Source organism: Gymnogyps californianus, chromosome 2 (assembly GCF_018139145.2).
Source record: "Gymnogyps californianus isolate 813 chromosome 2, ASM1813914v2, whole genome shotgun sequence".
In the NCBI taxonomy this organism is placed as follows: domain Eukaryota; kingdom Metazoa; phylum Chordata; class Aves; order Accipitriformes; family Cathartidae; genus Gymnogyps; species Gymnogyps californianus.
In genome coordinates this window covers 57,954,820-57,981,832 of record NC_059472.1, presented here as the reverse complement: position 1 = coordinate 57,981,832, position 27,013 = coordinate 57,954,820, and the positions used below count along the sequence as shown (strand labels likewise).

Sequence of the window (27,013 nt, the reverse complement as noted above, 5' to 3'; positions counted from 1 at the left end):
CAAAGGAACGAAGTACTTCAACAGAGCCAGCTAAATAAAGCTTATAAAACCACCTGATTTAAAAAAAACACAACAAAAAAACCCCTAAGAAACTTAAAAAGCATGTGCCTGCTGATAACCCCTTTTTTTCCCCACACCAACATCCTATGACGGTTGGCAAAGCCTCATGAAGCCTCTCCAGTGCATCTGTAACCGTTTCCAAATAGCCGTATTCATTGTATAAGCAGTACGCAAGCTGTGGTTGAAGAGCTGGCTCGTTGATAGGTACTGTTCAGGACCTCACAAGTTAGTAGTGTGATAGCAGACATGCCTTCGGGCTCATTCTTTGCAGCCATTGCACTTGTAACTATCTGAGCCCTGCACAAATGCAGGAATATTCCCATGCTCACCTAGTAGAAGGACCCACACTCAGGTAATGCAGAGGCAGGCATTCATCCCCTTCTTTCTGAAGAACAGCTTTCATCTCAGGACAGCTTCAAGAAGGTACAGCTGATTTAAACAGCCATCTCCATCGTGTTGGTTTGCTCAGTGATTCCAACAGAACTCCAGAAGTTAAATATTTTGCTCCCTTTAAAAACCACCATTCTGTGTAGCAGCTGTCAGTTCAAAGTATCCTTCTTATCCATAACCATCCACTCGTCTAAAATAACAGAGTTCATGTTCTGAGACGAGTATCTTTCAACTGCTAGGCCATTCTTTCTTGACCGATTCTCTAGTACGTCAACAAAGCCCCAACTCAAACCAAACATGGTCGTTAGACCATGCAGAGGCATCAGGGCGTGGAAGGGAGAACTCGGTATTTCCTACAGCTTCATTCTAAGGTCAGCTTCTGATTTTACTGGTAAATCTGATACATCCTGCTGGCTTTCAGCTCTAAAGCCCAAACCAGGGCCACGATCAGCTTCAACGTCTGGCTTCTTCGAAGGTCAGATTCTAACCAAGGAAAATGAATACGCAGTTCCAGATTCAGCAGTGCATAAGAACAAGCAAGAAGTTCTTGTGATTCACACAGGCCTATGTGCTCAAATCTAAGAAGTACTTGTAAGTATTTACTGGTTCAAGGCAAAAGTTTGCAACCAGCTTGGCAGTTTCAGCTTTCCAAACTAACGTACAACAGTAAATTACACTCTCGTAACAGTTACCAAATCTCTCTGTGCTCACTACTGTCCAGTCACAGGTGATGTACTACATTCACAGAGAATCTGAGAATCCATCACAATGAAGAATGACACCAGGAGAATATTTAGGTCATTAGTCCTTTTTTAAAAATGCAAAATTTGAATAAACAGTATTTGCAAGCATGAAGTATCACCGTGACAGGATCTATATGAAGGCAGGCTGCAAATGGTTTAGCCTTCCACTCACCTATAGAAACTCAAGCTTGTTGTAAAACAATGACAAGACCATGAGCCAAAAAAAAATCTTTAAGCTCGGACTAATGTGATCTTTTCACTCATGTTATTTGGTTCAACTTCTGGTTGTAGCTTGCACACCAGTTGTATGCAACTTGCTTTTTGTCCAGGTGAGTTTCTTTTGATTCACAATCACAGGCACATCAGTCATTCCTGAACACTTTAAATCTATTCATAGCTCATTTTTTACACCATAAAACATGGCATCTTCATGAAACGTGGCATCTTCGTGCATTACTACTGTAAAAGCTTATTAATATGGGCAAAGGATTACTTTACATTTCTAGCATGGTATTTACTGTTAAGAAGCATGAGGGTTAATACAATTCAAACCTTAAAAAAAAAAAAAACACAAAAAACTACTGCAGATGTAATTAAGTAATCATGAAGCCTTTCCAGTTCTCCTAATGCCAGCAGCAGTTAGTTCGTACTCACATTGTTCTACACATACCTAGGTTTGTGACTGACTCAAATACAGTATTTAACTTGAGACTGCCTACATTTTAAGATATTATTTGAAGGTATTTGAACATACAATTATATGAAGCATTTGCTCCACATACCAATTCTCCAAGGTTCAGTTTGCCCTGCATTATCTGCTTCTGCAAAGCAGACTTGAGACTGGGAAACACATTTCTTATTGTTTTGTGGAAAAAGAACAGTAACTGAATATTCATTCAAATATTAGTCCTCTGTGACAGCCATTCACTATGATTCTCACCTCAAACTTTAAAAAACCTGAAAAGACAAACAATACGGCATCCTACAGCCATTCACATTCACTGAACTGCTCTTCTTTACCAACAGGCACAAGTTTTCAAGCAAAGCTGACTACTGAATCTTATTCCTACACCTTTAACAGATCTCCAGGACTGCTGCTGTTCCTTTCCTCATAATTTGTACTGCTGGCATGACAATACCACAAAAAAAAAAAAAAAAAAAAAAATCTATTTAGCAGACTAAGTATTTAAAATTATAACCTGTATATATGTCATGTCTATTAATTCGTAAGCTATAACTTAGAAATTCTAGATTTGAAGTTACTTTTAAATAAGCTGATGTGACCAAGCACTTCCAAAAGATCAAAGTTGAACATGTAGCTTAATAACGCAACAAGTACCATTCCAAACATTAAACTCATGAATTACCCATCACACAACTGGTGTCTCAGACTACGCTTATAAAATATACAGATACCAGACTGCCTGCTATTAGGGCAATGTTCCAATTCCTTTATATTTCAGAGCATTGTATTCATCCTCAAATCAGTCTAAGAAGGCTCATCTACCTAGCAAGCTTTAGTTTTAGCCTCTCTGCAGCCCTTGGAAGCAGAATGGAAATTATACAACAGAAGTAGACCAGAAAAGATAGAACAGGCTGCTATATCACTTGCAGTCTCCCCAGTTGAAGCTACCACAACAGCATTGGGAAAAGAAGGCAGAACTAGATCACTTCTGAGCTTTGCTTACATCACCAGGAAGGTTTTGGAAAAAAGGTATGATCCACAGTTGACATGGAAGAGTAAGGTTTTATCTTCATAAGAAAGTCTATGCCTGCACATCAATCTCAAGTTCTCAGCTACATTAAGAAGGTGCACCATAAGCTTTTCCATAGCAATAACACTTAACCAAAGAAAAAGTTTTTTTAAAAAATACTTTATTAGAAAAAAATTCAACCAAAGTTATTCCATAAACAACTGTACAAAACATATTTCTTTTGAATTTGTGAAAGTTACCTTAATTTCTTTAGCTACCCACATATGTGAAAGGAATTTTTCTTAAATAAAGAATTTATGTAGACAGCAAAGTAAGCCGCTGTTGCTTGGCAATTACTATGTAATCATCTTCTCAAGGGATGTTTGAGACTGCACACGTGACTTACAGAAGAATTCAAAATTGATCAGAAGAGTGCAGGTGGAAGACCACTGCCAAAAAGCAAGCGCCAAGAACTTGGTATTTTCCATTGTGAAGAAGTATCTGTGGAATTGTTGCTCTGCAACAAAAACAGAATAATTTGTTAAGTTTTAAATAGTAATGATGTAATTCTATCTCTGGCACGTGTATTAAAATAATGGGCAGCATTTCAACTGTCAATATCATTGCGGGTTGCTTTAGAGAAGAGTACTGGAAGATCGAACTTGATCAAACCTTTACGCAATTTTCCCCCACACCTGTCAAAGGGACTGGGGTTTAGGTTTGGCTTTTCAGATGGGGAAATTCCCAGTGAGATTTTAATCAAAATGTATCTTTAATTTGGTGTATCCTTGATGACCAAGGGCCAAAACGAACCCAAGCCATACATTTTTAACTTTTCTAAAATTCAGCTGAGTAACATTTTTAATGTTCTGGATTGAAGAAAAATGAAAATAATGGATATAAAATATGAAAGCAAGAACTCTAGATCAAACAGCACTTACTTCGCTTTTAATTAGCTGGAGCCATTCATTAAGATAGTTAATAAGAGCAAATGCATCAGGGATGTTGTCCCCTTCTGAGCAGAATTTCAAAAGAACTGCCATTTGGATTCCTTTTGAACAGCTGCAACAAAAATGAGCAGGTATTTCTATTTCTTTTCTAAATCTAGAACAATTATATTTATGTATTAAGAGCAACAACAATCTGCATATGGCTTGTTAAAAAAACCCAAACCAAACCAAAAAGTAAAAATGTATGCATATATAGAGAGATTTTTTTTTTCCTCTTCAGACTTCCTTGATTGCATTTTCACACTTGTCCTGTTTTTGGCTGGGATAGAGTTGATTTTCTTCCTAGTAGCTAGTACAGTGCTGTGTTTTGGATTTAGTGGGAGAATAATGTTAATAACACTCTGATGTTTTAGTTGTTGCTAAGTAGTGCTTATCCTAAGTTAAAGATTTTCAGTTTCCCATGCTCTGCCAGCAAGCAGGTGTGCAAGAAGCTGGGAGGGAGCAGAGCCAGGACAGCTGACCTGAACTAGCCAAAGTGATATTCCATACCATGGAACGTCATGCTCAGTATACAAACAGTGGGGGGAGTTGGCTGGGAGGGGCGGATCGCTGCTCAGGCATCGGTCAGCGAGTGGTGAGCAATTGCACTGTGCATCACTTGTCTTTTCTTGGGTTTTATTTCTCTCTCTGCTTGTTATATTCCTTTTCATTACAATTATTATTATTATTGTTATGATTATGTTTTGTTTTAGTTATTAAACTGTTCTTATCTCAACCCACAAGTTTTACTTTTCTTCCCAATCCTCCTCCTCATCCCACTGGGAGGGAGGGGGAGGGGGAGCAGCTGCGTGGTGCTCAGTTGCTGGCTGGTGTTAAACCCCGACAACACTTTGTGTTCTTTTCTCAGTCTTGAATTTGTTCTTTGCTTTGTGAGGCAGGAATCCTAGGTCATGAAGAGTTGCTCAGGGCCTCTTTTACATACTTAGTTTGCATTTTTGCGCTGGTGGGGCATTTAAACAGGTCCTTTGATATAATCACTCCTTATCTTTCTGTGTATTTCAAACAGCAGTTTTGCAGGCTGCGTATCACTACTTTACTCACAATATTCCCATTTTTTCATTTAGATATTAAGATTGTTATTTTTTTTTTCCCCTAAAGTCCTGGGAGGTCTTTTCTTTTGCATTTGTATATTGTTCCCACACCAAAGCCAGTACAAAGGTAAGCATGATACTAGTAACTCTCCTGCTGTTGGATGCAACAGTTTGGACAGGTGTCAAAAACAATAGCTAAAAAATAAAAGTGAATTTTCCACCTGACACTTACAAAACAAACACCTTTCGCAGAGCTAACACAGTTGTACCATAACAAGCGAGTATTACTATCCAAAATTTGAAACTCAGACATGCTTTCAGCACAACTTCTGATGCACACACCTTTTAAGAAAACCCCCACATCTAATTGTTTGCTGGCCCTGAAACCTTAACTCATTCTTAGTGCTCAGAATTCCACACACCCCCCCCCCAACTGATGATGGAACTATTTGTCACAGGAAACAGTTTTAGTTAAAGTATCACAGGTACAGGAATTTTACTATTTACAAATTGCAGTTTGCATAAAATCAGATATCACATTAATCACAATCTTAACTGTAAAGGCTTTATTATTTTCCTTTAGCCCATTGTCCTGGTTTCGGCTGGGACAGAGTTAATTTTCTTCCTAGTAGCTGGTATAGTGCTGTGTTTTGGATTTAGTGTGAGAATAATGTTGATAACACACTGATGTTTTTAGTTGTTGCTAAGTAGTGTTTACACTAAGTCAAGGATTTTTCAGCTTCTCGTGCCCAGCCAGCAAGAAGGCTGGAGGGGCACAAGAAGCTGGGAGGGGACACAGCCAGGACAGCTGACCCAAACTGGCCAAAGGGATATTCCATACCATATGATGTCATGCCCAGTATATAAACTGGGGGGAGTTGGCTGGGAGGGGCGGATCGCTGCTCAGGAACTAACTGGGCATTAGTCGGAGAGTGGTGAGCAATTGCATTGTGCATCACTTACTTTGTATAGTCTAATTCTTTTAGTATTATTATTGTAATTTTATTTTTATTCTTATTATTATAATTATTATTATTTTCTTCCTTTTTGTGCTATTAAACTGTCTTTATCTCAACCCATGAGTTTTACTTTTTTTTTTTCCGATTCTCTCCCCCATCCCACTGGGTGGGGGGAGTGAGCAAGCGGCTCCATGGTGCTTAGGTGCTGGCTGGGGTTAAACCACGACACCCATTCACTTGTATTTTTATCATATTTTAACTTTATGATGCAGAATTCCCTATTTTTTTCCTCTTAATTATTGGCTTGATCCAGAAGAAGTTCTACTCCTATAAAACTTTTTCCTACAAAAAGAGGGACTTTTCCTATAACGTAGCGGTTTAAAAGATAATTTTACCCATGTACTAAAAACAAGACTTCTGATACCTTTCTGTGCTTATCTTTAGGCAACTCACCTCTCAGTAAACAATAGTTTTGTGATGCCACCTCCAGGAATATGTAGAACTTTTTCTGTATCATTTATTCCAGGGTAAGCTGCTACTTTTTCCATTTCTTTCCAGTTTAGCTCCTGCATAAGGCCTCCAACTGCTTTCTCAAGATCAGGTGTAAGTAGGTAGCGTAGCGGTGTGCTAGAAACAAATCAAGAATACATTCAGTCTGACAATAAAAGACACTACCAGTGTTATTACTTGTGACAGAAAGAAGCTGCAAGCATTGAGGACCTCACACCTGCAATTAAGAATTGCACTGACTTTCCCTTCCTCCTCAAAGCAAAGTTAAAAAGTAGCCTGTGGCCTCAAAACAGTACAAACTGCTCAACTTTCTGCCACAAATAGAACTAAGGTACCCTCTTTTTAGAGGCTCAAATAACTGGCAAATGCCAGATACATAAGCACATAAATAGGAGAACTGCTTATGGTTGTTAAAAAGATTTACAACTAAAATGTGCTTTTTCTTCCTTCAGATAAGAGGTGATTAATTTAAAGTTTGTTAGGGTAAACTTGGACTTCACCATGATACAGTATTTTTAATAAGCTCACACTACAAATAGATGCAGACTTCAGTCAAGTCTAAGTATTTTCTGAATGCATTATCCTCACTCTTTAGTGAATCTGCTATAAGAGAGTTATTCTGTGGTGCTGAGGGAGAAGGTGGGGGGGGTTAAATCACCACAACTTATGACTCAGACTGCATCTGTCCCTCTCATTTCATTCCATGTTAGCTGGCCATTCTGCAACTGTATGCAAATATCACCGGTAACCATATCTGGGACGTGCATGGACCTAAACCTCCTTTAAGGCCCTACACATTTATATAGCCTGAGAATAACAACTGGTCTTTTGCAAAAATACTGATTTTTGTTTGGTTGGTTCTGTTAAACCACCAATTATGATGTCCTCAATCAGCGAGTAATGCTTGTTTTTTAAAGGGGTAATATCTAGTAAAAATACATATAGTCTCAACCTTGCAGTTGCCTCCCAACAAATAAGAATTGATAACTTCCTATAAAAAAAGAATGACAACTTAGTATATTAAAGAAAACCTTCAAAATGCAGAATAATGAAGAAGAGGTAAGAAACTATTTTAATTAATTGTTAAAAATCTAATCCATGATCTGTACGTTAGCAGCTAATCCCTGACATTGCTTGCAGCCACAAGAAATTAAGAAGTTAAAACTGAGGCTCTGTTGCCTGACAGTGCAGGCCAAGTGCAATTTACTTACAGCTTATTATTTGCTCAGTACTTTCGATAGTAGTAACTAACAAAGTTCAGAGACTAATCCTGTATAACATAATGTTTTAATAGGATACTAAGTATTTTATGACATATGTACACAGCCAAGCAAAAGAACCCTGCCAAAAGTACTCAGTAGAGGGAAATACGTCACTTTGTCAAAAAGAACAGAAACATTAATTAGGTCTTTTAATGACGCAAACATACCCAAGAAGTTGCTCATCATCACGCTGGTATGCATGGCTGCTAGACAGAAGAACAACTCTGGCACATTCGCTGCTTTTCACCCAAGAAAGGAGTGCTTGACAGAATGGCCTGTACTTGTTCTTTATGCAAAGACAGAGAAAAAAAGTTAAAAATATATTGTGTTCTTAAAAAAAAGCCAAAAGTCAACAATACTAGGTGCTACATATACTGTTTAGCAGTGATGTAAATTTTTCTTCACATCCATTTAGTCTTCAGCTTCAGATATATTTTTAAAAAGCAGAGGACTGCTCTGGATGTTTACTTAATCAAAACTACACGTATAATGATAAAAATTATCATTAAGACCATGTTAGCAACAACAGTACCACCTGCTTTGTGTGCCACTAATACCAATGGAAAAGGCTTTAGAGTAAGATGGGATGGTAGGATCACGCAGTATTTTTCCACACTTTGAACTGCTAGAAACTGCAGCACAAAGCTTTTTCTGGCATGGTATTCTGCTTATTTTAAATTACAGCCACTGTCCAGTTAATGAGTAATTTTAAATTCTTCATTTTTTACATAATGAATGCAGTTTAAATGAATATAGAACACTATGAAATAATTAAATTGGAGTGACACCAAAAATTAAGCTATTGCAATAGAAGAACACACAAAAGCTATAAACGTAAAGGGGAAAAAAAAAAAAAAAGGAGAAAACCCAGACCATTTTATATTTTCAAGACTGTTAATAACTAAGGACATGTTTACACTCAAATCTACCAACGTAGGTGGGCTGTTCTGGGGCTTGGAAAAACAAAACAAAACCTCAACCCTCAATGAATGCAGAAGTCAGGTTTTGTATCAACTGCAGAAGGTGTTACAGACAAAGTAGAAAAATATTTTGCTAGGCCACTTAAACTATTTGCCAGCAGAACTATTCAAACTGAATAGTGAAGTAAGAACAATGAATGAACATACATACCTTTATAAAAGGTGATCTGATCTGCAGAACTACAAGTTTCTTTAAAGGTAACGAATAAACTACAAGAAGAAATAATTAAGTTTCGTAAGAAGAAAGCAAGACAGAGATCTGGGTTTAGAAATATTCAGGTTTATCAAACTTACAAACCTCAGGATAGTAAACTTTTCAGCTATCAATTCATATGGGAAAGCCTGACAATATCCACAGTGTTAAAAATACGTATTTTTGTGCATTGTCTTCATTGGACTTAATTTCAGTTGTCTTAAATTCAAAGGATTGAATGAAGAAAAATACATGAAGATCTGCCTCCTGTAATGATTCAGATAATCTCTTTATGCAGCTTTGCAAAGACTGACAGATTGTTCTGAGATTGCCATGATTTAAGAGGAAAAAAAAAGGATGAAATACAATAGTCAATATAGGGAAAGAAACTAAGAATTTGAAGGGGGGAGAGGGAGAAACACCACGTAAGGAAAAAGGCAAACATAGGTGGGAAGGAAGGAAGGACGGACGGAACGGACGGACAGAAGGAGAGAGGATAAATATCTTTCGACACCAGAAATTCAGGTTGCATTCCAGCAGTTTACTGTAAGTATGTGCACACTTCATGTTGCTTTGGATTACAACCACTGAGAGTTTTGGCTGCACTGTAATACGGCTGAAATTCAACATTTCTCACTGGTTCCACATGTCAAATTGGTTATCCAAAATAACAATAGTAACAGTTTCCTCTGTGAAGTGTAAATACATTCTTATCTGTAAGTTACTGAAGTTGTTATTACTGACCTTAGTTTAAACATTGTTCACATAAGCAAAATGTAACAACAACAAAAACTGTTGTTTTTGTCACAAGTAACTGTGACATTCTTGCACCTTATGCAGCTTGCAAATACCTTCAGCATTCAATACCCACCTTCAGCATTTATACTTAGCTCCATTGAGTTTTCTTCTGCTGTTGCATATGGATTATTTCCAACCATTGGCACCAGGCAATCAGTGTAGAAGTAACCAACTTTAGTCATGTCAAGCGTGGAAATCACTAGATCTATTGCCAGTTGACCAACATTTCCCACTGACACTGCTGGCTGAAGTAACAGAAGTTTCTGAATTACAGTGTGTTTTATGGACAACACAAGATGCTCTTCAAATAGTGAAAGTTTAAATTACTTCAATTCTGGTCAAACATGACTTCTAAAAGTGGCTGCTCATTCTCTGACAAAGGTGACTATTTCTTAACAGATTACTAATACAGACTTTGGTCCCTGTCCCACAAAAACATCCTGACCACTTCTGTGAATAATCCTCTCTCATTGTAAACTTAAACAAAGGCTTGGAAACTTGTCTCCTCCCTCTCTTTTTTTGGATACAGAGTAGGTAAGTCACTCAAACGACTAATGCCGAGATTGGCAGGCCTCAAGTGACACCTAACGGTGATGTTGATATTACATATTAAACCTGTAAATCTCAGCTTGACTCATATACAGAGTAGATTGGTTTTTATCTTTTAAGGATGAAAATGCTAAGGGTCATCTTGGATTCATTTCATAGGAATTGCCATGGGTTATCACCAATGGAGGCAGATACTGATCTAATCTGATGGCACAGAAAGAGAAATTAAAGAGTTTGTGTCCTTCTACAGAAACTATTACAGGAAGACAACATTACGATTTTCGGTTGCTTCCCTCTAGTTTATAAGCAAGTCTGTGTCTACGAATTGCTGCTGCCACCAGTTGCGGAAACACACCGAATGTGATGCTGATAAGCTCACGGTGAAAGAGGACGTAACAGCACTTACAGACTGTCATTAGAAACTGGCTGGTATTCAATAGCCTGTTACCCCCACACAAAGAAAACAGCCGCGATCTATTTCCTGTGGCTAGTCAGCTGATCTGGAATGACTTCCCGTGCAGCCTGCAGAGTCATCCCAGGCTATGCAGCCCTCAATGAAAGGTGATAAGGTTACCTTTAAGTAATAAAGGGACTCACTAGTAGGAAAAATAATGGTTTGCTACTTCGCAGCCTGCACTGGAACTCTTACCCCACAATAAACAAAGTAACCTCAGGTAGATTATCTTAAATTGATTTCATACCACGTACGAAGGTGATTAAAACACCTCCTAAAACAATCCTAATCGGAGTTTAAATATAGCAGAAATGAGGAATTTTTCATTGAAAACATTTATATATCGCATCTAAATGGAAAAATAACCTTTTATTCCAGTGGCAACCCACAGGTACTACAAATCTTGTAAAACGACATACGGCATTTTAGTCTTAGAGCGACAGCATATAGCTATAGCTCGGCACATAACAGCTTGACAGGAGCAAAAAACGGGGGGCTGAAGAGGGAGAAATTGACGGAAACGGAAGAGACCGCATTAAGCTTTGCTGGAAACAGCTCTGGGAAGGACCCCTGCAAATCCTCTTTTACTCGGCAAAACATCCGATAGATATACACACGGGCACTGCAACCGCCTGCCCAGCGCCTCTCCGCTTTCCCGCAGGCAAGTACCCAGGGACGACCCCCGGGCAGGGGAGAGAGAGACCAAAGCACCCCGACCCTCCTGCCCCATAGGCGCGGACGCGCCAGGGAGACAAGCCCCTGCCCGCGCCCCACAGACCAGAGAGAAGCCCTCAGCGCCCGGGCCCCGAGAAGCGACACGCCCCTCTCGCCCGCCTCGGGGTGCCCCGTTGGGGCAGCGCCCCCTCAAGCCCATCGAGGGCGGGGGGGGAAGCAGGAGCGCGACTTACCATGAGCAGAGTGAAGCCTTTAAAGTCGGAGCTGGCGGAGCCCCCACCACGGTCGCAAGGAACAAACATGCCGGCCGCGAAGGAAGGAAGCAACGGGCGCTGCGCCTCTCTCCTCAGCGGGGCGGGGAGTAACGGCCGTAACCGCCCGCGTCCCGCTGCGCCCGCCAAGGGGCGGGGCGGCAGCCGCGCGCCCGACCGTTGCGCCGTTGCTCGCGCCCGTTGGAAAGGCGGTTGGGGGCGGTGCCTCGCCCGCGTCGCGCGGTCTCCCGGCCCCCTCCCCCCGCCTCCTCCCGGGGCGGGAAGCGTCGCGGTTCCTGGCCTGCCCTGCCGCCATGTCGCTGCCGCCGAAGAAAGCCTCCGAGCTAAAGCAAATCATCCACCAGCAGCTGGTCAAGGTGGGGGCGTCTCTGCGGTAGAGCGGCGGAGCGACTTCTCTTGCCAGGGGAAGCCCCGGGGGAGCGGGGGCCCGGCCGGGCTTTGCTGCTGCCCGTGTCGGCGGTGCGGACCCCCGGCCCTTGGTGACAGCAGTGCCCGCTGAGGTGGTAGCAGGGTATGCAGCGTGCTCGCTCCGTGCCCGCTCCCTCGCCCTGCTTTGTTTTTCCTACTTCAGCCGCTTCAGTTGGTTTCCAGGCGCCGTTTGGCCTTAGTGGCGTTTGCGCCCCCTTCCAGGAGGGCCAGCGGCGGTTCGCGCTCTCGTCTAATCACTGCCTCGCCTTGCGGCCTTTTCCCCGCCGTCTCCTACCGCTTCCACTTCTCGCCCTCATCTCCTCTTTCCTGGGCTTACAGAGAGACGGAGCTGAGGCCCCTGCCGTCCTGGCCGCCGCCGCCTCGGTCCCGTCCCCGTCCCCGCCCACGTTGCTGCTCTCATTCTGTGTCGCTGCCCCGTTAAGGGCAGGGAGAGGACAGCAGCGGTGTCGGCCGAGCGGGGGAGCCGCGGGAGCGAGGCCCGAGGCACTGGCGGGCTGAGCGGCGGGGTCAGCACCTTGAGACTGAGGCTTTTTTTTTAAATTTATTTTATTTATTACTTGCTGCTTTTTGAGCGAGGTTCTCGGGCTGGGACTTGAACTAACAGGGAAATAAATACGAATGGTTTAACTCTAATATCGCAAAGTATTTCAGGTCCCAGTGGCTGTGGCCTTAACATCTTTCCTTTGTGAGAAACAGCTTTACAAATCCATGCAGTTTCACAGCTGAAATGAAGGACAGAAATTGTCTGATTGCCCTTTGAGCATAGGGGAAGCTTGCAATGGAGATTTATTACTTTTATGCCTTACCTACAAGTGTATAAAGGTGTACTTTTCCCCTTAAAAAATAAGAAACTATTATTGTATTTTGAGGGAGACAAGAAATTAAAACAGTGACCATTTTATAATTGATGGATTTGCAGACCTGTTTGTAAGGAGGGAAGTTCAAGGCAGGGGATGCTGTCAAGAGCAGTGAAAATGCTCAGGTTTGGTATGCTCATGATTTTTTTAACTGGTAGAGCTGCTTTGGTGTGATACTGTGACTTGTTTGATTAGTTCTGAAAGGATTAATATTTTGGTGTAGTTATTTCTGTGTTCCTAGGAGATTACCTTTAGTCTTATAGAGTGACTGTTTAGTCATATTCGCTGCCATACAAAGAGCTTGTATTTATAGCATATAGTGAATTTTCTTTCAGATGGATGTCCATGGCAGGATCAGAGAAGTTCTGGCTGAGACTATACGTGAAGAGTTAGCACCTGAGCATCAGCAGTTATCCACAGAAGATCTGATAAAAGCCTTAAGACAACGAGGAATCATTGATGATGTTATGAAGGAACTTAAGTTTGTAACTGTAAGTAGCTTTTGAAGAGTGAAAATATTTTTGCTTATTCCTCTTACTGACTTGGTGTTTTGACAAAGTGAAAACTCGCTACTTCTAAAGGTTTGTAATGGCTTTACTGATTTGTGACATATTAGGAGCAGAACAGCTTAATGCATATGCTAAAATTGGTTTAATGGTAATACTACATTGAAAGTATTTGTTCAGTTTCGTTACATCTCAAGTACTAGAAGGGAGCATACTTGAGGAATGGCATTCAGTTGAAATGGAGGATTCTTTAATTTTTAGAAGACTGCAATAAGAGCACTGTTGCATCCCTTGACACCTTAAAAAGTCTTAATTGTAATTCCAGGATGTGAATGAAAAGGAGAGGACTTCAGCTCCAAAACCATCAACACATTTTGTTGACAGAGAACCACCAGTTTTGAAAAAAAGTATGTTGCTTGTTTATTTTAATATTTGGATCATAGTTTTGAGAGAAATTTGAAGTCTATGATTTTTGAACTCTGAATTAGTAATCCAGTATGAACTGGCATAAAGGTGGATGTTTTTCCTGCTTATCTACAGGAGATAAATTCATGTAAGCAGCAGAAATTAGTGTCGCATAAAATATGACTTTTTAAAAAAATTTCATTTATTTTACATTAAGATAACTTCCATACATTTTAAAATTACTTTCTCCTAAGCACTTGTTTCAAAAAAGTTTCTTTTTTTCTAGTCTCCTGTTAGTTAACTGATATTGAACATGCTTCCTAAGATCTGTTTGTAGTCTCTTCATTTTTATTGCTACGCTTTACAGCTAACATTGACCCAACACGGAGGTATCTTTACCTTCAGGTTTTGGGTGGAAAAGCTTTTCTGGAACATCTTCAGGAGCCGGAGCCTCTGCCTGGCCAAATCTGTTCTACCTTTACTCTGTGTTTACATTTTCGAAATCAGCGCTTCCGTTCTAAACCTGTACCCTGTGCCTGTGAGCCAGATTTTCATGATGGTTTTTTACTTGAAGTACACAAGGATAGCCTAGGTAAGCTGTTGCGATCGGGTTTTTTTCTGACTTCAGAGTTATTGTGAAATACATTTGATATTTAGTGGCTTTCTTTCCTATTTTTTACCATGTTTTCCTAAGGAATCTGATTATTAGGTTATACCACTTGTAGATCTTTCTCTACTCTTGCCTCTTCTTTTCCTTCTTTTCCACTCTAAATAACTTTTGAATTTGACCAACTTTATCCATAATTGGCAGTGAGATGATAAGTCTCAGAGATGGCAAGAGATACTAAGGTGGCTGTGATTTTCATGAACTTTGTGCTGACAGTTGAAGAAGGGTAATGTAAATTTGTTATCATATGGAAGGAAAAACTTCAGTGTGAGGTCATTTTGCGTACCAGTTGGCAAACACCTGCAGAAGAGTCAGTCATCCACAACCTGTATTACCATTCTTCTGTTGGTAGCCAGGGAACATGGTAGGAGCTAAATATGTTATGAAGACACTTCCGGATATTGTCTGAATCTTGTAGAAATCCAGGATAGCTTATGGAATATCAGGCAACAAAGAGAAAGCCAGAGTTACTGCAGTTGGACTTGGGGAAGGGAGTGAATATACCACAAATTCAAAGAAAACCAGATTTTGTTAATTCTGCCGCTCATGGAGCAGTTTATATCATAGGGTCAAGCTTAACTACAGAGAAAATTGTTTCCTAAATACTGATGTATAGTAAGTTGACCTGACACACTCCACCTTATTAAAAGAATATTTTTCAATTGCTTTTACTTAATGGTGCTTTAATATTCTTTATTTTCTTAAATGCTAATTCCATTTTAATTTTTGTGCAGTTGAACCAGTTACATTGGAGTACTCAACTATAGGAATCTTTTTATCTTCTCTGTAAATTAACTGTAATCTTTCTGTAGCTTTGTCCTAAACTGAGTTTGATTTTAAGATGGGATAATTGCTTATACTTCTGGACGTGGGATTTTTCTTAAAATGCAATGTATGCAATGAATGTAAACGCATACTTTTTTAATTTTGAGGAGGACTTGGGATGGTAATATTCTTGCTGTCTTATCTTGGTTTAATAATGGCAGGTGATGGAAGTAAAATGGTGGATGCAACCACTATGTTATCTATATGTGATCCAGTGCATATGGTTCTGATCAAAACAGACACATTTGGTGAGACTACACTAGTAGCATCCTATTTCTTGGAGTGGCGATCTGTCTTGGCTGCAGAGAATGGCATAACAAATGTTGCTGTTGAACTTCTGGGTGTAGGTAAGGATAAATAATAAGGCTGTAATGATGACTTAAAATATTGGATACCGAGCTTGCTTATAAGCTTAAAGCAGTATTTATGTTGTAGTTTAATTTTAGTTCAACTCATAAATTACTATAAGGTATCTTTAGAAAATGTGTAGGAGACTAATGGTCAGATTTTTCTGTTACCAAAATACTAAAAATGTGTATTCCAGATCCTGTGTTGTAATGACCCTCATGTCTGGGAACTCCCACTACTGATTTTCTGCAAAATCTGGATAAGTTATCAAAACCAAACCAACCAAACAAAAGTCAACCAATTGGTCTCCAGGAATATATCAGACTGGTGCACTGAAGAGTAAAATCTAGCTTGTGTCCCTTTCATAGCGAACTAGCAACTGCTAGAGAAAGTGATCTCTGCTGTGCTGCCATTTATTCCAGTAGCTGGAGGCATGTTTTCTGACAGAAGCGTTGAACAGCTTTGTTTAGGTGCTTAGCAGTTAGTATACGTCTGTATTTTTGTGTGTCACTTGTCCCCACTCCCCTTTTTAGGAGTTCCAACCTAAGTTTTTAGGATATTATGATTTAGTGGATGAAGACTAGATCTAGGACTTGATTTATCATGACTTCCTATGCTAGCTATCCCAGAGTTTGGTCAAGTAGTAGCTGCTGAGTCATTTGAGTATTCTTTATCTGAGTTTCTCTACCTGTTAGGTAGGTGAGCAGTTCTTGATAGTTTCAAAAGAGATTAAATTATACCTTCAAAATATTTTGAAGATTGGATATACTACGTAAGTTATTCCTGATTGTTATCACTATTGCCTGCTTTGGCGGGGGGGGGGGGGTGATTTGGTGGTGCAGTGTTTTATCCAGCGAATACAAATCTAGTAAGCTTATTTGCTAATATGTTTGTTAGCTTCATTTCCTTCTGAAAATGCTGACATTGGCAAAACTTTAGTAACCAGTATGGGTTTGGATAGTCTCTCACATGGAGAGCTTCTTATTTATAATGACTTGGAAATGCATAACAAATAAGTTGAGTTTAATACTCAAGTGGGTGATGGGAGGAGTTAAATCTAATTATCAGTAGCTTTTTTTCCAAGTAATAAAGTATCAATCCAGTAAATCCAGTGCTTTTTGCCTCTTCTAAAGTCTTGTCATTGTACAAAATGCATCAAGAACATCAAAGCATGCTGCCATCTCAGATAGACAAACTGCTGTGTGATGCTTCTGTTGCTTGTATTGTTTATAATCCCATCTTTCTATTGTTTTGTAATGCTTCTTGTTCTTTATGTAATTGTAAATTTTCAGCATTATGCAACAACATTAGGTTTGTGGGGTTTTGTTGTTCATTTGTTTGTTGGTTTGGTTTTTTTAAGTTGATTAATCTATTTGTATGGCATTCTAGGTCCTTCATAATAAACTGTGTCTTGGGGAAGATGAACTTCACTTATTTCCAACTGCTTAAATTTGAGCTACTTGTGTAATCAGTAGGAATAGGCACTTTGACAGTGTGTGACTCTCCTACTCGATTTTAGACGCCTATTCTAGATGTTTCTGGAATGCCATTCATCTCATATGTCCCAGTACTGGCTACAAAGAGGGCCTTGGATAATTATCTCGGATCTAGATGTCTGCTTTTTTGGCCAGATTATGCTTTCTTACAGCCTCATTTGAGTTTGAAATTTAAATAAAGATGCTTATTTTGCATATATTTCAAGAAGTTTAGTTACTTTTTGTGATTATATAGCTAACATACTTATTTTAATTATTTACTCCTGCCTGGCTGAAATGTCCTAAGTAAATTGAATTTGAGAGAACTGATCAAAACTTATTGTGGTTCAAAGGTACAGAATCAAAGGTTTCTGTTGGTGTTTTAAACATCAGACTGGAAATGTATCCACAGCTTAATAAGACACTGTCTTCAGAAGTAACTAATACTCAAGTAAGTAATTTTTGGGAGGGCTGACTTGTTCCTTTATTGGGGCAGGGGGGAAGCTCAGTATAGAATTACTTGTAGATGTTGAGGGCTGTGGGATTTTCAATGCTCGATACTTCTTTTTTTTTTTCCCATTAAATTTAAATATAATTACCTTTTTTAAACTACTTTGTTTATACTGAACATTATTTGAAATACTACTTTAGTAGTTTTTCTAATTACTTGTATCAAAAATTTAAGAAGAAAAATAAGAAAGACGCAATATACCTAATTTTCTTCAGGTAGTGTATGTTTTCTTGCTCTCTTTCCCATTTGAAACCATAATTTCAAGTCAGCTGTTCTGCCTAGAAAGCCAGTAAATGTTGGCCCGAAGGTGCATGCAGATATTCTTATGCACATCAAAAGCTGAGCAATCCTTCTGTACAGAAATGCATCACTAAAGATGAACACTACTTCAGTCAAGCTTGATAACAAGCCTGCAAACAAGAAATGTAACTTGAGGTTTTTGTTCATTGGATTTTCATTTAAAAATACTATTCTTCAGCGTTTGTGTGGCACACTTTAAATATTAAGCTTTATTTTACATATGCCAGGATTTGGTGTTAATGTACTTATTTATTATGGGTTTTTTTTCCTGTTTGGAATTAATATGTGTGTGATTGGTTATGTTTTTCTTACCTGCAGTTTGCTTTGGAACATCAGAAAACAGCAGAAAAAGAACGGTTATTTCTTGTATATGCTAAACAATGGTGGAGAGAATACCTACAGATTAGGCCTACACACAACATAAGGCTAGTAAAGATTTTTGCACAGGTTTGTAAATTTTACAAATAGACCAATCCTTTCTTTAAGTTATCTTTTTATTTTTTTATATATTTTGAAGTTTATGTGTATATAGAATCTATACAGATTTATGACATGGTTACATTCAGGTCAGGGCTACGTGTGGTGTATCATGCAAAAAATGAAATTTGTAAGGATTGAACTTCTGTTTGTGTATTGAAGCTTAATAGCATGGTGCAGACAGAAAGGTTGCTCCAGCCACCTTTGATGTATGAGGTGATAAAGCCTGTTTAGTCTTTTCCTTGAATACTCACAAATGGCAAAGACTTAAGTGATCTGTGCAAACTATTTCAAACAAATTTCATACCAGATAAAACAGTTATAAAAAATGGACTTACTAGATCTGTTAGAACAGATCCACACAATATTTGAGCTCTGTGTGGTCTGTAAAACAATCTGTCTGGTTAATGTCACACGATAGCTATGGACATAATTATTGTAGGCTAATAAATTACTGTGTCAGTTGCTCCTTGGTAACTCTCCCTCAGTAAAAGGAATGGTATGATCCTTGCATTTTTCATGCTATGAATTTAGCTTGCGTAGTAGCAATTTTCCTAGCACAGATAATGTGCAGTAACTTACTATCTCAAAGTAATGTCCTGAAGCAATCTGTGCCTACTCTTCAGTGAAGTAACAACTTTCATTCTGGCTGTACTGTGAGTGTTCAGTAGTGATGTGAACTTCCAAATCCCAGCCAGCAGCTGAGCCCCCACCCAGTCAGTCACTCCCTCCACCCCAGCAGGATCGGGGAGAGAATAGAAAGGGTGAAAGCAAGGAATAACTCATGGGTCAAGATAAAGATGGTTTAATAAGTGAAGGAAAGAAAGAAAGGAAGAGTGAGGAAAAAAGTGATGCAAAGACAATCACTCACCACCTCCCACCAGCAGGCTGATGCCCAGCTAGTCTCCAAGCAGGGGCAAGTTTAGAAAAAGTCCGTTCCCCACCCCCACCAGTTTTATTGCTGAACATGATGCTATATGGCATGGAATATCCCTTTGGTCAATTCAGGTCAGCTGTCCTGGCTGTGTCCCCTCCCAGCCTTTTATCCAGCCCAAACCTACTCCGTGTCGGGGCAGAATGAGAAAGAGAGAAGGCCTTGACACTGTGCAAGCACTGCTCAGTTAACACTGGTGTGTTACCAACACTGTTTTGGTCACAGATCTAAAACACAGCAACATAGTGGCTGCTATGAAGAAAATTATCTCCATTCCAACCAGACCCAATACAAAGGCTTAAGGGTTTCAGGGAAGAGTGTATAGAGAAACAAATACATAATTAAACAGGGAATTCTAGAACTGGGAGTTTGGCTGGGGACATGAGGTAATAATGGGACTTGTCCTATTTTGAGAATAAAGCAATGTATGGATTAATGGTATTCTACTTTCTCCACCCAGAAAGCTACAGTAGGGTTGGGAAGAAGGTTGGAGGGGGAAGGGTTTGTGGATAGGATGAGAGGACTAAGTTCTTTGTTACAGACCAGTATAGAAATTGGCAACCCTCAGAATGCTATAGGAACTAGGCTCCCTGCTAGTTCAGTACCTATAGAGAGCTTATCTTGAGTCTCCCACCGACCATAGCAAATGTTAGTAAAACTGCCCTTAATGGCCTTTCTCATTTCTGGGAACAGAAATGAGATTATCAGAATTGTTTGATAATTTAGTTACTATCCAGTTTCATATGTGTAATGCAGAAGCATGCATTATATATATAAAACTATATTAAATAATGAATCCTGCCTGTCATTTTTTTTTGATTGCTTTCAAGCTGTGAAATGATTTTCAACAGGATTCCAGTCAGCTTCAAATAAATGCTGCTTTTCTGACACCAACTTGCTGGAAAAGCATGACAAAACATTAATGGGGGCAATATGTGACTACAGTAAAAGTACGAGACCATAATTTCCTGAAGCTGCAGAGATTTAAAAGGCTTTGATCCCTTTTTGAAATACATGAACATAAAAGTACCCATTCAGCCCAGTGAGGAAGAGTTCTATACTTCTTGAAATAGTTTTAATAGTTTATAATATAGTATTTCCCTGCAGCATGTAATAAAACAGACCTTTTTCCAGTCATCTTATTTTTTTATTTTTTCCAAGAAATTGGAAGTTCTTAGTATTATTACCTCTTAATTTACATAAATCTAGTTACTTCGTTGTGAGTAAATTTTACTGCTTTTTGGTGTTATGACAAGAGGTATTCAAATTCGGAAGCAAATAGACACCTTTTAAACTCTAAAATCAGCTGCTGAGTGTTTAACGTTTTTTGGGGGGGTTGTTTTTTGGGTTTATTGTGGGTTTTGATGTGTGTCTGGATTTGTTTTGGTTTGTTTTTTAATGTGGAAATTGATAGTGGGTGGAGCATGAACAGTTCCTCACCCATTTAAGAAAATGAATTGCAGCCTGTGTTACTCCAGGTGTTCGAACATTTAGTCCGGAATGTCCTACGAGTGACATATCCAGCAGAAAAATCTAACTGTAATTAGTCTCTAAATGAGTTGCCTTAATGGTCTTGTGTCTTAATTCTAGAAGTATTTTTGTGTCTTAATATTTTTCAGTGATATTTATTTCAGGGAGAATAAATCCCATTGCAAAAAAGACAGTCTAAGTTAAGATAAATCTTTTGTGATCTTTGCATGGCTGCCAAATAACCATATTTTATATGTTCAGGATGAAAATGGAGTAAACCGTCCAGTGTGTTCATATATCAGACCACTTCGGGCTGGCCGGTTACTAGACACACCTAGACAAGCAGCACGATTTGTCAGTGTCCTGGGTTATGAAAGGGCTCCTGTCATTGGAGGAGGTGGTGGCAAACAAGAACAGTGGTGCACCCTTCTTGCTTTTTTATGTAGAAACAAGGTATGTGAAAATAGTCCTTGTGTGACACAACAGAGTTGGTATCATGTTCTAACTGAAGTCGGTAATTTAAAACGGGCTGCAAATACATGGATTGAATCAAATTTGGAGAATTCTGTTACAGTAATTTGTTTAAGATCTTTTTAAAGAGAAGCATGTTAAATAATAGACAAGAAGGCTTTGGAGCAGACTTTCTTTACAGCTATTGTTGGAGTCCATTTGTCAATATATCTGTTTGACAGTGAGCTTGCTTTTCTTCATTTGCTTTTCTAAGATCCCATATAATTATTCAGTGAATCCATGCTAGTGTGCAGGACACTAGTTTAAATTCTAGACTAATCCAGGAAGAGTTGAAAAAGTCTTGTTTGAAAAACTAGGTTTTTTAAATGGGGTAAAATATACTGACAAGTCTTTACATTCCATTTTTGCAAGATAGGGATTTTCACTAAAAGTTTCAGCCTAGTTCTTGGTGATCTGGCTCTTGTATCGTATCATATGACTATAATAAATGAAACAAATTGTAACTCATTCTGGATTATAGCTCTTCTGTTGTATAAGTAATAGTGATCCCTTTTAATACCTCTTTGGAGTGGTTGGTGCTTTTCATTGCCACTGAGATACTTCTGCATTCAAAAATAATGTCACTGATGTGTTTGTATTAAAAAGATGTGTTCTTCTTGGCAGCAGGAGCTGTATCCCAATTTTTAGGCCTGTTTCAAAGACCACACAGAACAGGCATTAGCTGTTGTCTCTGAATATCATATCACGCATAGGTACCATATAAAGGCACCACTGGCTACCCACTGGCTTTCAGGTGGAGATGATGGTAGCGACTTCGAGTCTGAGGACCATTGTGTTTGGAGGCACACAGACAGGGTTTTCTCCAAGGCAGAAGTGGAAAGCTGTATAGAAAACAGCTGAATTTAGCCCCTGAGACACTAGCTGGACCATTATTATTTTTCTTGTGAAAAGTGGTGTGGAATTATTAAATGCACACATGTTCACTAGAAACTTATTTAAACCTACTTTTCTGTGTATTTCCCTTGTACACTATGGTAAGGGAAGATTGTGTTATCTGTGTCATGAACAGATACATCCAAGAACACTGAATTTTACATTTTCAACATTCTGAATAGTATTTGACTAAAGAGCCTTACTCTTCTGCTTCTGAATACTGTGCTTTGTATTATGAAGGCTTCATTGCAAGAGGAATTTTTGTTCTTACTTTACAGCTAACATTTGTAAGGAACTTAAGAGACAAAGAATATTAGACATCACATTTGGAAATTTTTTTCTGTGAATTATCAATGGTAGTAATGTATTTATGAAAGAAATTTTTTCTGACTGACGGGAAAAGCAGCTACACATGACTTTCAGCTGGTTTATAGTTAGATCTGTGGGGGGGTTTGTTTTATCTTTGTTTAATTTCTGAACTTTGACAACACATTCAAGGCAGTGAAATAACAGTAGAATTACGTTTTATTAAGTGACTAAATTTCCTAACTGTGAAAATACTGTGTAATTTCTAGTATTACCTCAGATATTTGCCTTATATACGTTTTTACGTTTAATTAGAATATTGGTTTTGTCTTCACGGCTCAATAGATTTGGATTACTTGAAGGTATCTTTGTAACCCTAAGAAATGTTTTCCACTATTAATTTGGATATTCAAATAACACTATATTTGAATAAGAAATATAAATAGTCTATCATTAGAACATGCTACTATTTTTAACTGATTTATTCTGTTACAGAAAACTAAAACTTATCAAGTTTAAACCTTAAACTCCTGACTTCTGATACATGCTTTAGGTAAACAGGAGGGAAACATGACTTGTTAAATAATGGTTAGAGAAATATCACTATTTTCTTTCTTCAAGATTCTATCCGTGCCTGATACTCAAACCAACTTACTAATATTTACTGTCTAGGGTGACTGTGAAGATCATGCTAACCTTCTGTGCAGTCTTCTTCTTGGATTTGGATTGGAAGCCTTTGTGTGTGTTGGAACAAAAGCAAAAGGAGTCCCGCACACTTGGGTAATGACTTGTGGAACTGATGGAACAATTACTTTTTGGGAGAGCTTAACAGGACATAGGTGAGTAAAAGGAATATAAGAAAACTGAACAATGTCTGTTGAGGTTTGCGTGGGATATTTTTGTAATCCAGGTGACTTTTGTCTTTGAATCTTTCTTCTGTGTACCACTTTTGTTTGGAAAATAACTGGTTTAGTGTGAGGTGAAATATTTCAACAGTTTGTAATATAGTTTTCAGTGGCTTTAATACCGTATAGTAATTGTTTTGTGTCTTACGGTAGCTGATTGCCATTGATGCTATCGCTGCCATCATTTGTAAAGCAGATGATTAAATCTGACATGATTGTTTAGGAACCCATTTTTTTTTTCTTATTTCATCTGTGAAATCAGTGTTACATTACTTTTTTCCTCTGCAGAAGTCTCTGCAAGTTCTCTGAGATCTCTCTCGAGTCATTTTAGAAGGGCACATGTAGTTGTTCTGTATTCCAAAGCTTCTGGAACCTGTTTGAACCAGTGTTGAAAATAAGCAGTTCTGTTTTGCCACTCTTTGTGTATCCTATGATTAGCAGTTGAAGATTTATTTCTCCAAATGTGATAAATATTGGGGAAACTGTATGGGTATGTTGTTATAGTTGCAAAATTTCATTGCTGTTGAGTATCTGCTTGATTAATCAGCTTATTTTTCTAGATTTAAAGAAAAAAAGTGATGTGTTATTTCATTGTATGTTATGCCTCCAAAATGTGTATAATTGCTTTTCTGTAAATAAATGAATGCCATTTTGGGAAAAAAAAAAGTTAACAAACTTGACTTATATTTTTAAAAGGAGAAATGGCTTCTATCTGTCCCATCTAAATATTTTTACCTTGCCTTGAAATAAGGTGTATTAATAAGAAATTGAATGTTTTTGATTAGGTACATCCACAGACCCATCAACCCTGATGACCCTCCGGTAGTTGCACAACCCAAGCCACTGTATCCTTATCGCACAATAGGTTGTATCTTCAACCATCAAAAGTTCTTCGGAAATTGTCAGCCCTCTGATGCTGTGGAGGTCTGTGTGTTTGACCTACATGATGAATCTAAATGGAAACCCATGAGTGGAGAAGCAATAAAATCTGTATGTCCCCCTGGAACAACATCTTCAGTTCCCCCTTTTCCTCCTCTGTGTGCTTCCACAATAGATGCTGCGGTAACAAGCAATGAGATAGAATTGCAGCTGAGAATACTGGTCTCTGAACACAGAAAGGTAATACTGTTTAAAGGTTGTCATTGATCTGTTGCAGTAATAAAGGTTCATGTTTTTACTGTATACTTGTTTTGGATAGCCATTTGTTAGTTCACATACTCATATCTTTGCAATGTGTTTTCCATCAGCTTTTGCAGAAATGCAGTATGTGAAAAGTGAAATAACTGAAAAAATTGTTCGGAAAGACTGTATTGAGCTAGTTTAGACGTCATACTTACTATTTGCAGTGGTGATTCGTAGCCTCACATGTGGGCTCTTCCCCCCACCCTGCCTTTGCCTCTCTTTCTGGGTCTGTGATCTTCAGCTTACTGGCACCTGCAGGCTACCTGTGAGTGGTCTGTAAAAGAGCTAGGAAGATCAAATCTGGTTGTTAGTGGGCTTTGCCTATCCATCACAAATGTTTTTGGTCCCTAGATAAAAGCAGGCTTTCAGCTTTCATGATCTTACTCTGCTTTACAAAATCAGAAGGTATTTCTAGAAGTTAGTTTCGTCCTTTATCAGGATTTTTACAAGACGTAAAGTGCCCAAAATGATTCTTCCTGTGGTGGATATGAAGGAGATGATATTTTAAATCCCTGTTAGCTTATGCCTGGTTTTAATGGGTTTTTTTGGTTGTTTTTGTTTTTATCTCCCCACACGATGCTCAGCCTTTGAGGTGGCAAGTAGTTCTCAAGAGTATGAGTCTCATGCAATGTTGAATACATATGTGGTAGATTTTTCCACTGCTTGGCATTTGTGGGGTGGTAGGAGGAAGGTGCGTGTACATGTGTATGTGTTTTGGAGAGCTGTTGTGCATTGTTTTTTCAGAAGTGGGTTTCCATGAGAGAGATTAGAAAAATGTGAGGTGAATCTTAGCTGATCTTTCCCATATTTTTGCTGTGTATTTATGCACTATCTTCTTAAATTTCATGCAGAGATACTGTAGCTAAAACATCTAGTTTCAACTCTGCTGGTCTTGTTCTAGTCTAGTAGTCTAACTTCATTTCTTGCTAAATGTTTGATATTTTGTTGGTGGTGTTTGATTCTTCCAGTTGGTGTGTGAGTCAATATACAAATCTTACTGCTTCATGGGTTTGCTTCCATTAACTACAAATTAAAGATTTGTCATGGGTTTATTTGAATCTATACAGTATGCAAGCTTAGTCATATCCTAATGTTCATTCTGCATAGTTGTCATCATTCTGTGACTTGCCTCACAGGATCTTGGCCTTTCTACTGTTTGGGATGACCATCTGTCCTATCTGTTGTCACCAGCATTAGCAGCCTATGAGCTCGAACGTACAACAAGTATTTCTGCAGGAAATGAAGAGTTTCAGGATGCTGTAAGAAGAGCGGTACCTGAAGGTCACACATTTAAAGGGTTTCCTATCCATTTTGTATACAGAAATGCCAGGAGAGCATTTGCCACATGTCTTCGGTAAGTTTAAATGTAAAGATAATACGTTAAAACCAAATAGTAATACTTAATTATGAATTGCAACTCGGGTTTTTTGATAATGGCATTTAAAGAAAATTAATTTCCTTAAATTAGAACTGGAAGAAGAGTTGTGTGGTATATGTAATGGGTCATGGGGTACAGAGCTTTTATGTTACATTGGTGAGTTCAGTGATGATAGACTTCTCATGGGTTAAATTAAAGAATGATGAGTTAATTTGATTTCTCTGCACTTGTTAAAAATGATCAGTAGTGGTCTCGTTTTCCTCCAAGGCAACAGCCCCTGCACTATAGAACAATATTATTATTTGTAATGACAGACTCGTGACACTCATTGTTATTTAAGTGTTAGTCACATTTGAAAAAATTGCACATATATAATTGAAAATTTTAATAATAGCTTAGTAATATCTGTTACTCTTGTTTTTCTTTTTGTGATATAGATCTCCTTTTTGTGAAGAAATAATCTGTTGTAGGGGAGACCAAGTGCGACTTGCAGTTCGTGTGCGAGTGTTTACATACCCTGAATCTGCATGTGCTGTTTGGATCATGTTTGCTTGTAAATACCGCTCTGTCCTTTGAAAAAAACCAAAATCATTCATACCTTTTTAGATCTGCAAAATAATGTATGTGGGTGTAAAATTATGCAGTTAAAAACTAATATTGTATTTCATATAAATGCCACTGATTTTGAATACCACAGCGTGTGTATTGAAGAGGATTGTGTACACAGTAACGATTGTATTTATAAAGAGAATTTAGTCTTATTTTTAATAAAAGTTACTTTTAATACTTACAGGAATGTGGGTCAAGTTACTAAAATGTGTGCATAAAATACTAGCTTCTCTTCTGCAGTTCTGAATTGGTGTGAGAATTCATTTAGAAAAAAGTCTGGTTTACCTGTCCAGGGTAAGAGACTCTGTTTTACCTCTCTTCTCCGTGTAGCGTCCAGGGTGTACTTTGTGAGTGACTGAGATCCAGAAATACTAAAGTTTAAGCATGTGTCACTTCCACAACAAAATTTATTTCTGCCTCTCTTGGACCTAGCAGTAGCTTCTAC

At 38.6% G+C, this 27,013-nt stretch overlaps 2 protein-coding genes across 4 annotated transcripts; one reads left to right on the top strand and one right to left on the bottom strand.

Annotated features, from left to right (window-relative positions):
* Positions 1 to 3,053: 3,053 nt before the first annotated feature.
* PSMG2 (proteasome assembly chaperone 2) lies at positions 3,054 to 11,665 on the bottom strand. Its single transcript, XM_050891536.1, has 7 exons — positions 11,542 to 11,665; positions 9,704 to 9,875; positions 8,791 to 8,849; positions 7,827 to 7,945; positions 6,341 to 6,514; positions 3,829 to 3,949; positions 3,054 to 3,404 (listed from the first exon to the last, which is right to left on the bottom strand). The coding sequence occupies exons 1-7, from the start codon at positions 11,608 to 11,610 to the stop codon at positions 3,312 to 3,314; spliced, it is 807 nt and encodes a 268-aa protein (XP_050747493.1). The 5' UTR covers positions 11,611 to 11,665; the 3' UTR covers positions 3,054 to 3,311.
* Positions 11,666 to 11,849: 184 nt separating this feature from the next.
* CEP76 (centrosomal protein 76) lies at positions 11,850 to 26,749 on the top strand. 3 transcript variants are annotated; one of them, XM_050891314.1, is made up of 12 exons: positions 11,850 to 11,936; positions 13,202 to 13,357; positions 13,698 to 13,779; positions 14,145 to 14,369; positions 15,431 to 15,616; positions 17,446 to 17,543; positions 18,222 to 18,350; positions 21,046 to 21,237; positions 23,167 to 23,333; positions 24,185 to 24,518; positions 25,718 to 25,935; positions 26,397 to 26,749. In XM_050891314.1, exons 1-12 carry the CDS (start codon positions 11,874 to 11,876, stop codon positions 26,533 to 26,535), a joined length of 1,989 nt encoding a protein of 662 aa, XP_050747271.1. In that variant the 5' UTR covers positions 11,850 to 11,873; the 3' UTR covers positions 26,536 to 26,749. The 3 variants fall into 3 exon arrangements, with proteins under 3 accessions (XP_050747271.1, XP_050747272.1, XP_050747273.1); XM_050891315.1 differs by lacking the exon at positions 14,145 to 14,369; XM_050891316.1 differs by lacking the exon at positions 26,397 to 26,749 and having other exon boundaries at positions 25,773 to 25,833.
* The last annotated feature ends 264 nt before the right edge of the window (positions 26,750 to 27,013 follow it).